The sequence below is a fragment of the Pundamilia nyererei genome, unplaced genomic scaffold (assembly GCF_000239375.1).
Source record: "Pundamilia nyererei isolate P.nyererei 1_Seehausen unplaced genomic scaffold, PunNye1.0 scaffold00031, whole genome shotgun sequence".
Lineage (NCBI taxonomy): Eukaryota > Metazoa > Chordata > Actinopteri > Cichliformes > Cichlidae > Pundamilia > Pundamilia nyererei.
The window spans coordinates 2,932,970-2,946,732 of NW_005187432.1; the positions used below are offsets into that span (position 1 = coordinate 2,932,970).

The following is a 13,763-nucleotide window of genomic DNA, read 5'->3' on the forward strand; positions in this document are numbered from 1 at the left end:
GTGCCAGTTACGGCTTCTAAAAGAGGCCTGGAGAGTGTACAGTAGGTGTCTGCTTGGATTTGTGTTTATGAATGTGTGAGTCATCAGGTTTTTGAAAGGCACGTGGTAAGAGGTTTAGATATGGGTCAGTGCTGATCAGCCAACAAAATGTTGTGAAGTCATAGAGAAAATCAATATAGATTTCTGTACATTCATATATGTAAACACATGGAGTCTGTGCACAGATACACACATACAAACAGCTTGATACTGAAGCTGAATAGTGAGTAAACACAGTGACAGTCATGCTGTGTTGTCAACCATCTACACTGCCCTTGACCAAGACACTGAACACCTACAGCTGGAAATTATCTTCAGTATTGGATAAAAAGGGAAAATCTATGTCACACACCTTTGGCCCTTGTCTTCCAGGGTAACCAGGCAATCCAGGAACTCCAAGTTTTCCCTAAAAAAAAGAAGAAAAAAACAACATAAAGGGAATCAATTGACATTTACAAACACTGGCAGTCAGACCTGTAAACTTCATTGAAATTCACAGAAGCATTGTAAAATATAAAATTTTATTTCTGGCATGTGAAGGTTTTCAATCCCACATTTATGAAACTGACATGATCCATGCAGAGGCTTTTCTGCTAATTGTGAATTCACTTTGGTCCAATCTGGTCATCTCGGATGGCGTATGGTCATTAAGATTTACACAGAATCTGAAGCAACTATCCCACAAGCTTTTAAAAAACATGTTTAACCTGATTTTTGTTTCTAAGAAAAATGAGAGCCACATATGAGGATATTTGTTTCAAATTTCAATATAACAGTAGCAGTATAATGTCCTCGTAAGTGGATATCAGGCCCTTGAGTATTTTGGTCTAAATAACAGAAAATGTGATGTCCACATATGTGGACGCCAGGTCCTAGGAGGTAAAGATAACTTTTTAATATTTACAGATAAGCTCTTGATCAAGTTTATTACTGTATTTTTCATTAGAATATGGCTAGTATAAAAGAGTGCCCACCTACTTTAGGATACACAACTGTGATGTAAATCTTGTTATAGTTCTAGTGATATTTACTTGTTATGTCAATAAGAGTGTGTTAGACTAAAGTATGACGTAAGAAAGATGACAGCTCCATGAAGAAAGTTCATGGATAGGACTGTTCTAGTGCTGAAGACAGGTGGCTGCAAAGTAATAAAGTCTGAAGACTGGATAATAAAGTACCTATGTAATATGTGTTATAATGAAAAGTTATAAAATTGCACTCGCACAACTTTATCTTACACAGTTATAGATGAACTTCAACTTCAGCACAACAAAAAACATTAAACAGGAATCTGAGATTTTATATTTCAGTTCCTGTAGGTATTGGCTCCTTACCTTCTCTCCAGCTGACCCCATAGGGCCAGACTCCCCAGTCGGTCCTGACTTTCCCTTAGGACCCTCAGGGCCATCCTCTCCTCTGAGCCCTAGTACGCCATTTTCACCCTAAAGACAGCCAAAACAAAAGTAAAAAATGTTTTTTAATTGTCCTGTCAGACTCTGTAACTGCAAACCTCAGCTGTCATTTTGGAGATGATGGTTTACCTTGTCACCTTTGAGCCCCATGTCACCTTTAAATCCTGGAAATCCATCTTCTCCCTAAAGACAAAAGACGCCAAGCACTCATGTTTAAAACTAAGAGTTTAAGATACAAAATTGATCAAATATAATATATCATATGACAGCTAAGCTATGTTAGCTATAAGTAGCTAAGATATGTATAGTGGAAAAAGAACCCACTTAGCTGTATTGTTATTTAAGTGACAAAATCACAGTGACAGTTTACCACAAAAGGCTTTGTGTATGAAAGTTACATGTTGAAGAGTGTCAGGACTCTATAAGAAAGATTTATAGTGACATCTAGTGGTCGTTTAAATGAAGCATTGACACAGGGAGTTTTGAAGTTATTTTGCTGACACCTGGTGGTTCAAGTTGAGAAAGCAGTTTTCAATATTTTGTCGTTTTTATTCTTTGCTTCCGCTACTGATGTCAGTATTCAGAGATATCACGATGCATGAAACCACTAAACCAAATACTAATAAATCACAACTAAGTCAAATCGTAACTTTGCATGGGTAAGAAGAGCTATGCCACTGGATTTTATTAAGGCAGAAGCATGAAAGTAGATGATTTTCTAAGAACATGCTATGAATTTTAAAGTGATGGGAAAATGGGATTTAATAATCTGACAAAAGACCCTAAAACTTACACAGAGCGAGCAATGGGATAAGTTCAACCAATGCAATCTCAGGAAAGAATGGAAACAGATCCATCTGCACTGAGACCGCTCTACAAAGCAGCCTCATTCTAGTTTAATGTTCCACACTCCATTACAGCTCAGTGGCACGAGGGTTTAACTGCCAGTGTGATGTGCCTTTAAGAGTTTTTCCACTTGCTGGATTCGAAGAAAGCCTCATTTGGGAAGAAATTACTACTCTGATGGGTCCATTTTCAAAAGAATGACATCTGTCAACAAGGGTGGGTAAAAAAGAGGCTGGAGCAGTGTTTACCTTTTCTCCTTTGTCACCTTTAAGGCCTCTAATTCCCTCAGCGCCCTGAAAAAAGTGAAAAAAAAAAAGAAGTTTAGGGAAAACTTTAGGGAAACTTTTCATGGCAGGTGGTATTGTATGTCTGCAATGGCACATACTTTCACACCGCGAGGCCCAGGGTAGCCGATAGATCCCATAGGACCTGGATGGCCCTAACGATTTAAAGAAATAAAACAGGAAAAAATGAGAAAATTCTGTAACTCTGTAGATATTTAGGTTAATAAATAAAAGCTAACAATGCTAATTTGACAGGACAGGAAAGAAAAGACATTTCACAAGTTAAACTGCAAATTGCATATAATAGCACAATTTCAATATTAACACTGATAATACCGTATTATTAACATATTACACTATTATTAATACTTATAAAGAATAGTAATACTGTATCTTTTATTCAGTCTTTTATTCAGTTTTTATCATGCTATCTAAAATGAGAGTATTTAGTGTTTAAAAATCCATGAAATAATACTGTAAAACCTCTTTACTCACTCAATAAAAACTCTGAGTATGTTAATGCCAGCTTACTGTGGTTTGTAACACAGAACAAAGTGACTAATCACAAGCCACTATGTGTGGGTCTGGTATTTTCAGAGGCAATTTACGTGATAGCATCTGAATTGCCTGCCTACATTTAACCTTGAGGCGCACTATGCAGACTAAACTGCATCTGACAAGACTGCCAGACCTCCCCCCACCCCTTCCTTTGTTGTGCTACTTTTGATACATTTTAGGAACAGCTGTAATGAGACACTTCTCTGTAACACTAAATTAGCACCAACTTGCATCATACTTACAGCTGCTCCTTTCTCGCCTGGAGGACCCTCTTTTCCTGGGTGACCCTACGGAAGGATGTTTAGAGATTTTCAACAGTTGGTCTTTAGGATTTTGTCAAGATGACAGAAAAAATGAAAAAGTAATCAGATGTGTTACTCACAGGAGGGCCATCGGCACCAGCTAGGCCATGCAGACCTTGCTTCCCTTGAGGTCCCTACAAAGAGAAAGGAAACAGATAGAAAGAGAAGCAGATAGAGGGGGAGATACAGACACACAGATAGCTACTTTTAGAGAGGCGAGTAAGGCCTATAGCTCAGCAGTATGTCTGCAAAATCACTTAAGAGGTCCTGACTGAAACATTTGCAGTTGTGGGGGAGGACTAAGAGGGAACTGGCTTTACTTACTTTTTCACCAGGAGGCCCGATTGGACCTTGAGGACCAATGAGACCCTGAAAGGTAATGCAGATCATATTTAAGAAGGCTTAAATGATGTGGGAAAAGAAGTGATTCATTTTGAATAAAAACAAACACCTGATATGTCCATTTGGGGAAACATATACCCTATTTTATGGTGTGCTATGCGTCACTTGCTTGGTTGTAACAGATTTTCTTTTTTCCCTTTCATTATTCCAATCATTTTACCTTTTCCAACAAGTTCAGACCTATTTATTCAGCTCTATAAATGGTTTATTATTTTCTGCAGTGATTTTAAAGGCACACTTCTTGGAGACTTCTTGACAATTCAACCAGCAAAGAATAAAATGTTAATAGCAGTTTTTCTTAGAAGCAAGCTGTGTTATTTTTCAAGGGGCCAATGCTTTCACTGGAAGGCATCAGTTTGACTTTAGCCAGGTATTAACTAAAAAGAAAGAGTTATTTATTCAACCTGTATACCATCAGGACAGGTTCCTACTAATACTTTCCAAGAGAATGACGTCATCCTGTTCAGGCTGCAAGTGTCAGCACGACTGAAAATCTTACCTGGCAATGGCCATTTAGCCCTGGATAAAATAACGAGAGCACTGTTTTGTATTAAATATGACTCAATAATGGAATATTTTTCACCAACTGGACATTGTAATTAGGTTAAGTTCTGTCAAATGAGTACAACATGTCCAATCTTAACTGGACACAAGAGATGCTCTTTTTTGTGGAAATAACAAAACAGTGTTATTGGAAATCTTTCACTCTTCCTCAGTGTGAGTTTTCTGTCAGAATTACAGCAGCTAAAGAAATGAACGTCATAGAGGGAGAAGCGAGAGGAAGGAAAAGAAAAAAACACATCTATGGACTTTTGATTGAAAAAGCAGAGGTGCAACTGATCATTTGAGGTCATCGGGTTCCCTGCTGCACAGTGGATATGGCAGAGAGAGGATAGAGCATTAAAAGGAAGGGAGCAAAAGGAGGATGAGAGAGAGAAAAGGAGACAGTTGGAGAAGCAGTCAGAGAGACTGACTAATCAGTAAAGTTTTAAATAAAGAGACAGATACAGAAAACAAGAAAGCAAAGAAAAAAACTTACATTTGGACCAGGCATACCCTGTTGCCCAGGAGGCCCTGCCTCTCCTTGTGGACCCTGCATTTAAGAAAGAAAACAAAAATGAAGTTGCAAATATCTCCAGTGATCGCAATGAATGCATTTTTTTCCCAACTGTATGCTTTGTTACGCACGACTATCAATGGAAGAATAACTAGTCCAGGGGAAATTGGATACTTCATACTGAAAACAGTCAAACAACAATCTGATTCACTCAAAGTACGAAATGGAGAAAGTAATGAGGTATAAAACTAATCGGAATGGTGATGAGTTGTTTGGCATTTCTGTTGGGATTCAGTATGTCACAACGCAAATACATAAAAAACAAAAGAAGAGACCCATGTGAAATCTACTCCAGCTGTTACAACAAACAAAATAAAGAGGCTCTATTCACAGTGTTCCAGGTTCCCTGACAGTGCATTTAAATAGATTCACCCACTGTTCTTATGTTCCTCCGGTAAAAGGTGCTCTAAAAACCCCCATATGGTGGAGAATTTTGTGTGTGCCATAATTGTTTAGAAACCCTCCTGGAAGTCCTATCGTAGTGGTAATTTTAGGTTTCTTGTTTTTTGGAATGTTGAGCTCAACACCAACTTTAAGACGTTAATGAGAAACACACTGAATGCCTATTGTTCTATACTCCTCTTCAGCTGGTTGTTTCTTTGCCTTGCTGACTCAGTGACCACAGACAGTATGTGGGCTTGTTTCACTGTCTTGACCATTGATCTGCAAACCTCACTCACACATCCCACTGAGACCCTACAGGAAGATAAATCCATGATGGGACCATTGACATACAGACTTTTCCATTTAAACCCTTAAGTGCGCAGAAAGTACGGCAGAAACTCTGAGGAGCATGATTTAACTATTATCTGATGACTAAAAGGGCCTGATTCCTGTTAGAGTAAACAGGGGTTAAAAGCCAATGACATGTTATACAGCAGAAAAAGAAAAAAAAAAGCTCAACAAACTGCTTAGTTGGTTCTGTACATATTCATTGATCTTTAACATGAAGAAAACATTTCTTACCATATTTCCTTTAGGACCAGGTTGCCCATCAAGACCAGGAAGACCCTAAAGAGATCAGTTTTTGATGTTGTTTAAGAAGAAATAGGACACGATAAACAGTTTGGAGATTAAGTGATGAGGATTTACTATACTTACACGCTGTCCTGCGGGGCCAGAAGACCCTCTGGGGCCAAGCAAACCTCTAGGACCCTGTATTTTAAGACAAATATAAACTGAAGAAAACTGTATAAACTAATGCATAAACACAAAGTTCTTATACTGATTGTTTATTTGTTTGCTTTTGCATTTCCAGTGTATCTGTGCAGATTAAATGCCTAAATTATGGCATCAATGTTCTACGACTTCCCACACATGTGAAATGCTGACCTCATGTGGTCATCTATGAAAACTACTGCACAGAATACGCATGAGAGCAATTTCTCATGTCAAAAGCCTAAAATTATACACTTAGAATGAGCGCACTTAGTCTTTCATCTATTGACAGTGGATGATGAAATTCTGCACAACTGGCCCTTTAAAAAGATTGTGCTATTTTTGGGTATACCAGGGAGCAAACTATTTCTATTGCAACTCTATGCTCCATTTGAAGAGCACTGGGCAGAATATGTCAGTTTCTGGAAAGTAATGACTGAAAAACACATTCATGGTTCTATTTTCTGATCTGTTATGTAAAGCCTTTCTGCCATGGCAAGGTCGAGAATACAATGGTAATGGTCCTTCCCAGAGAGGAACGTCATTATAGCTGGAGTAAAGAGAGGATTGCAGAGCTATAGGTTTATATCAGTTAAACAAGAAAAGAAAAGAAGAAAGTTGATGAATGAGACCTGTGTTAGTATGAAAATTGAGCACATGGTTATATTTTCAGCAAATTCTGATGTTTGACATGGTGGTTTAATCTTGTTTTGACAGCTAATAAATGCACTTACCATCTCTCCAGCCACACCTCTCTGTCCAACCTGGCCATCTTCACCCTTTTGTCAGAAAAGAAAATAGTAGATTATTAACAGATGTTATGTAATTTTGAAGAAAAATGTCAACATGACCAGCTAGATTTTGAATAAAGTGCTAGAGTCTTACTCTTGGGCCATCTTCTCCTGGGGGTCCTGGAGGACCTGTCGAGCCCTGGTCTCCCTGGGGAAAACAATCACAGAAGAGAGATATCAAAAAACATTAGGATGTTAGGGTCAAGAAAGAATCTCCGTAACTAAGAAAAAAAAAAAGAAACAATCCTTTAATTAAAAAGGCGTAACACGAGCCAAAAATTGAGAAAACACAGAAAATGCTGTTAAAAAAAAATCAGCAACAAAGCTGCCTTTAATCTACAGTAAGCACGGTTACCACAACTGGCATGGACCTATATGGTTTGCACCATTTATATACTGTTAAGGGATTGGCCTTGTAATTACTTAGTATAGGATAAGACATGAAACCCTGTCTAGAAATACCTCTCTGTGATCTTTGTCCTTTCTTTCTGGGCTCTCCATATAGCCCATGTTACACAAACACTAAAATCAGCAGTCTTCATCTACCACCAGGACCGGTTAAACTCAGCCCAAGTGGTTTTTGAGTTAACCCCATCTTTCATAACTGGGTCAAACGCCCTAATGAGTTCCACTGGTTCAGAAGTTATGTCTGTCAGCACTGGGGTGCACATGACTTGGATGGAGTGGCCGTTAAATGACAAATCAGCACCGATGCGTCGTTCAAGGGCAATAAGTGTTTGGGCCTAAAGATGACTTTGGGACTCTGGGATTTTTATTTTTGGAGTCAGATATAAGTCTTCTGTGATGTCTGTCCTCTGACTTTATGCATTTAACAAGAGACAGATTTGCTCCTTTGATACTTACTCTATGTCCCTTCTCTCCGGGAAGACCAGGGAGACCATCAAAACCTCGATCGCCCTGAAAAGGCACGGCAACAATTGGTAAGGCGTATCAATCAGTATGACAGGTATCACTTTGAAGACACAGCGAAGCCCAAACAATGTTTCAAACGTAGCCAGTTTACCTTGCCTCCCGCTTCTCCTGGCATTCCTCGTGCACCGTCAGCTCCATTTCGACCCTGGAGAACATGCAGATATCACGTAAAGTTCTACAGAAATCTTATTTGAAAAATATTCAGTTATTGCAGATATTTGCTGAAAATAAACAAAGTGATGATGCTTTAAATTTTTTAACTACTTCATGCTTAAACAAACACAACTTTGAGTTTAAACAGACAATTATTGGGTGCAGCTGAATTATTTGAAATGGAGCCATGCCTGAAACGAAACAGACTTTTCTCTCTGGAAACTGTATGTGCTGTTCATATTTTATTAAATATGAGGAATTTAAACATATTCTTCTATTATAATGCAACATTGTTCTGGAGAAGATTAACCATTAAAAACTTGACAGTATAGAGACCTAAGACCTTAGGGAAAGTACTCTTACCCTTTTTCCTGATTTTCCTGGTGGACCAGTTGGGCCTTGTAGACCTCTGGGTCCCTATGGAAAAGATATATAAATATTTCAATCAAGCAATAACAAAATTAAAGAAAAGATAATATAACAAAGCATTTTCATCCTACCTGTGGCCCAGTATCACCACTGTCACCTTTAAGTCCAGGAGCACCAGGTCCACCCTATTTACAATGAAAAATAAAAAATACAGATACAAAAACACACACCAAGATTGTTTTAGTGAATGAACACATCTTCAGTGATGCCAGACATTTTGTCATTTCATTATTTCACTGGGAAATCAGTATAATCCCGGTTGGAATGGAAACTAATGTGGATGTAAACACACAAAATGTAACATCTGGATGACAGCACTGGTCGTTTCCAAGACACAACCAAGACATAAAAAAAATCACAAGCAAGTCATTTGCAATCATTTAAAATGGATAAAGATCGATGAAATTAAATCAAAACTGGTGGTAGTGTGTGGGTATGAGTGAGTCGATACATTATCGGCGAGTGTGGAAGGAAGCAATAAAGGATTTAAGGAGAATGGTAGACAATAAGAAGTTCAAATTATTCTCAAGCTTAAAATGTGCAAATGTGTGTTAAACAGCACTTACCACAGGCCCAGATCTTCCTGCCATGCCAACTGGCCCTGGAGGACCTCTCATTGTCAGCTGTGGATCAGACAGAAGCAACCTATAAACAGCTTGTCACCAACTGCAGAGGCACTCTTGCATCCACATTTGTCTATTTATCTATCTAGAAGAGCTTGAAGTGCTTTGTTTCAAATATTTATATTGAATCGGCTTTGCATGCAAAAAAAAATACCTGTACTAAAGCGTGAATTTATCTTGGCACCATAACAGTTCTGCAACTATTAAAGAAAACGCTAATAAGAACTCTTTCTTTTAGCCTCTGTCGGACATGGAACCTTACAGAGTGCAAACTTGACTTTGTTCTTGTTCATGGTTTGCCACTCGGCTCATGGTTGACCACAGCATTGTACTGCCAAAAATGATGTCTGGAGTTTATTTGCAGTGTGACTACTGAATGAAACAAATTGCTAATTTAAAGAATGCTAGCTATACTAGTATGCTATACCAAGACTGAATCATCGAAATTTGTTAACTTATGTGTATTTTCAGGAAAACAACTAAATACAGAAGCACTGAAGAGCACTTCACGTTTAACCTTCTCAAGGCAGACGTTGCCGATTTGCAACAGTTAAAAACGAACAACCTGATTACCCCACATACATATTTTATGAGGTTTTTTTTTACTCAGAAGTACCACTGCAGGACTTGGTTGCGCATTAGCAACAAAAAACTTAATTTGAGCCTGAGAGGGTTAAGAATCGGCCCTGAATAATTAAAATTTGTGAAAATAATTCACACTCAGAACATTCTGGGCCTTTTTGTTTATTTCCTCCATCAGACCAAACCTTTGGCATAATAGACAAATATAGAAAGGTGACAAATGCTTTCTAGACATTACTAAACTCCAGTGTTGGTAGCCCTCCAACTCCACAGAATGTGTTAATATATAGTATTTGTGCAGTACTTAATGAACTCCATGTGTTCAACCTGTTTTTCAACAGTGTTATGGTTGTCTGGATCCCTGAGTGGGTGTGAACATCTGTGCTGGATTTATATACTACCAAACATGACACAGGTCCATATCTTGGAGTTCAGGATTTATGAATAATGATTCCTTCTGGTATTTTTTACTATAATTTCTGTTATTTAATGGTCATTTTCATGGTCTACATGACGTTACTGTATCGGTTCTATGTAACCTACTTCTGTCATCCTTGAAAACGTACCGTTTGCCACAACAGTCAGTGCCCTTCCAGTTGACCCATACATACACCTATAAGCTACTTCGTTCACAATATCAACCAATCAAGGTGTGATTGGAGTGCAGACTTTCACATTTAACAAAATTATTGGACTAACTGTTTAGCTATTACAGCCATTTTTATACATAGTGCCCTATTTTCAGATGCTCAAAAATAACTAAACATAATAAAATTATTATAAATACAAGGATTGTTTTTAATTGTTGAATGAAAATCCTTCATTCAAGTCCAAACTCTAGAATCAGTGAAGCAAGTCAGTAAAGTCTAGACGGCACGGAGATCACTAAATACTTCACCCTTGAGATACTCTGCAACTCTGCTAGGTCTTCACTGCAGCTGCTCCTTGTTTATGAGTCTTTCTGCCTCCAATTCTCTTTTTAGTAACAACGAATGATGCTCTATTGTGCTGAGATCAGGTGACTGACTTAGTAAATGAAAAATATTTCATTTCTTTGCTTAGAGAAACTCTTGGACTGCTTTTGCAGGATACGTTGGGTCATATGTGGTGTGCAGAGGCTTTAGCCCTGTACATTTCAGTATTCATCTTACTACTTCTATCAGCAGTGACATCATCAAAAATCACTACTAGCCAAGAAGCAGTGGCAGCCGCGGCAAAGTTTGCTATAACTTTGTCTCCATCATGTTGGCTAGATGGTGCAGTATGTCACAGATCATAAGCTTTTCCTTTCCTTCTAAATATTTTTTTCAAGTTAATTTTAGTAACTCTGGGCTCATATTTACCAATGATACTCACCCTAGCCTGAGACAGAATGGCTTGAGCCTGAGCTTCCTGGGCTGTAATCACAGGTCCTTTGTGTGCTTCACCACCTGCGCGGAACTGTTAGCCACAAAAGGAAGAAAGCAACATGATTAAAAACAAACTGACTTATGTTGTTTTTACAGTGTGACACGTCCAATGGTCATCCCCGGTGAGTGTGTTCAAATCTGCACTGTGTTCTGGTAAAACGCCTTACACACACCACAGTCAAATATCTGTCACCTAGCCTTTATGGCCTCAGTCACTGGTTCTACTCCATTGCACTGGCTGACATTTACAAGGTAGGTGATTTGTAACCCAAAGAAAATAAGGCTGCAATCCTTTGGCCTACTGGTGATGCAATGAGGTAAACTTACTAAATGGAGCAAGTTCACAGGCTAGTGCCTGAGATGAAAGGAGTGCAATATGACCAGCTCTGAAAGCAGGAAGACTTACTGGAAGCATCAGAATCGTCCCTGGAGGCCCAGGAACACCATCTGAACCAGGAATACCAGGACGCCCAGGAGAGCCCTGGAGAACCACACGAGAGAGGAGAAATCAACAATCAAGCTAAAGTAACAGAATACCAATTAACTGCAAAACTCTAATTCAAAAGATTTTAATATACAGTAGTCCAGTTAACTAACACCCCCCAAATTATTGAATTCAAATCAGCCAGTGCTTCAGGTAACTTGTAAGCAAGCATGTAACATTGTTATGAATAATTAATATGTGGTTAAGATAAGATATGCAGTACTTTACTTATCCCAAAGTTAATCCCATATCCTGAAGGGGCTGAAGCAAAGTCCAAATAATAATAATAAGAGAAAGCTCCTAATAAATAACATCTGCAATAATTACAAGGCAGAAACTAAAGAAATCTCTGTTCACAGTAAACCCCTGTTTATCTCCAACAATCACTTCAAAGCCAAAGTCTTCTTTCTGTATTGTTGTTCTTTATTCTGAAAACAAAAACTGACTAATCCTACTAAGATTAATTCAACCACAACTAAAGTATTTATTTATTATTATCACTGACTTTACCAAGACTAAATATCCACAGTCGTGGCCTTGAGAGGAATAAGGCTCATTAAATTAGAGGGATTTAAAATTTCTTCATTGAATGAAAAATGGAGAGTGTTTTGCTAATTTTAAAGTTCACCCCAAGAGAGAAAGAATATTTGTGGCCAACGGGTAGAATCTGAGGAAATACATAATTTGAAAGGAATAGATTCTTTTAATGCCATTGGCCAAACTGACATTGTTAATTTAAGACTGAGTTTGGTCAGCCTTTAGCTCCATCTCTTTCATATCCACATATTGTCTGCTTCAGCTTAGGCACCAACATGCACACTTCAGCTTTGCATTGTAATACGCCTACCTTGCCATATTCAGATGCCACCGACAAGCATGGAAAGTTATGGTGTAAGCTTGCAAAATCACTACTATTGTCACTACAAATTTGATTAAGATTTGTCAGCATCTGTGCCAAATTTTTCTGTATTGTAAACACAATATGTAAAAATAAAAATATCGGCATAAAAGATAACAGTATGAACAGAAGTGTCAATTTTTTACATATTTTTGATGAAAGAAAAACAAAACAAAGAAATAATCTAAAATAAGATCAAGCCTAAATAGTATCTCCTGCTTCTCAGGAAACCAGCATCGACTTTGCAGTCTAGTCATGCACGACAATCTCAGACTACTTAAATTGATGCCATGTGTTCCCCGTGCTCTGATCTGCATTTTCTCAGTTCCTGTGAATATGCTTCATCCATTACCATTATTGTTAGCATAGTGGCCTCTAGTGTTAATGAAAGTCCTATATGGCTGGGAAAATGTTTCAGTGGAAATTAGAGAGGTGGATCATGAGAAAAATGAGCAGATCAAACGCTGAGTGCAGGCAGATCCTACGCAACGGAAAACCACCAGACTTAAGAAACAAGTCACTTTTAATGCCCCTGTCAATCTTAAGCAAGACCGTTTCTCATGGGGTTGTTAAGGGAGGGGGACAGGACTTCTGGACTAACAAAATATTTTTGATCACTGTTAGTCAATGGAACAAAAGGCCTTTTTGTACTGGCCATACTGACGGAGGCGTGTTGGTGTATTTTTATGTTGACAATTATATGGTTAATCTCTAGTGAGAGAGTAGATGTGCTAAAAGGCAGATGAAAGGGGGGCTGCAGAGCATTCATCACATTTGGAAAAATGCAAGCTGAGCTCCAGCTTTCTGGAGGGGACAGACACTTATTATGTTGCAGCCAATCAATCAAATAAATGAACCACATGGCTGAGAAAAGAAATGTTTGGGGATAATTTATGCTTCTACATATTTTACAGCCAATTCCTTGCATTTCTCACCAATCCTTAAGCATACCAGGCCTACTTCTCAGAACCTTTCTTTGTTGCTATATTGACAGTTTATGGGCATCTCATTTCCCTGCACCACTCCTCACTAATCCCTCCTACTGCCGCAGTAGCAAGCTGTGTCCAATGGTATTATTCATTCCATGGCACTGAAACTATGCTCCACAGCTTTCCAGTAGAGAAGAACAGAGAAGGATAACAAACACAGGGACATTTTTTATTGTACTGAACCCAATTATCCCGCATGAAGAATTAATGGCTATCTAGAGCTTAGATTACCATATTTTCACAATGTAACATAAATAAAGTAATAAATTTAAATATTTTTATAACAACGTCTCTGTAAATAACTAGTCAAAGGTGCCGATATGTTATCTTTAATTTAACAACAAGTGTATTTTA

The 13,763-nt window shown here is 38.2% G+C and overlaps 1 protein-coding gene across 1 annotated transcript in view; it reads right to left on the reverse strand.

Moving 5' to 3' along the window:
* The window catches only part of col11a1b (collagen, type XI, alpha 1b), a 79,009-nt gene that overhangs the window by 36,845 nt on the left and 28,401 nt on the right, over positions 1 to 13,763 (reverse strand). Inside the window, exons 12-31 of the mRNA XM_005729081.1 lie at positions 11,445 to 11,519; positions 10,986 to 11,069; positions 8,991 to 9,047; positions 8,496 to 8,549; positions 8,359 to 8,412; positions 7,934 to 7,987; positions 7,774 to 7,827; positions 7,004 to 7,057; positions 6,853 to 6,897; positions 6,062 to 6,115; positions 5,927 to 5,971; positions 4,883 to 4,936; positions 3,766 to 3,810; positions 3,522 to 3,575; positions 3,382 to 3,426; positions 2,683 to 2,736; positions 2,546 to 2,590; positions 1,581 to 1,634; positions 1,374 to 1,481; positions 392 to 445 (exon numbers count right to left, since the gene is read on the reverse strand). Coding sequence (XP_005729138.1) covers positions 392 to 445; positions 1,374 to 1,481; positions 1,581 to 1,634; positions 2,546 to 2,590; positions 2,683 to 2,736; positions 3,382 to 3,426; positions 3,522 to 3,575; positions 3,766 to 3,810; positions 4,883 to 4,936; positions 5,927 to 5,971; positions 6,062 to 6,115; positions 6,853 to 6,897; positions 7,004 to 7,057; positions 7,774 to 7,827; positions 7,934 to 7,987; positions 8,359 to 8,412; positions 8,496 to 8,549; positions 8,991 to 9,047; positions 10,986 to 11,069; positions 11,445 to 11,519 — 1,143 coding nt within the window. The remainder of the gene's footprint in view (positions 1 to 391; positions 446 to 1,373; positions 1,482 to 1,580; positions 1,635 to 2,545; positions 2,591 to 2,682; positions 2,737 to 3,381; positions 3,427 to 3,521; positions 3,576 to 3,765; positions 3,811 to 4,882; positions 4,937 to 5,926; positions 5,972 to 6,061; positions 6,116 to 6,852; positions 6,898 to 7,003; positions 7,058 to 7,773; positions 7,828 to 7,933; positions 7,988 to 8,358; positions 8,413 to 8,495; positions 8,550 to 8,990; positions 9,048 to 10,985; positions 11,070 to 11,444; positions 11,520 to 13,763) is intronic.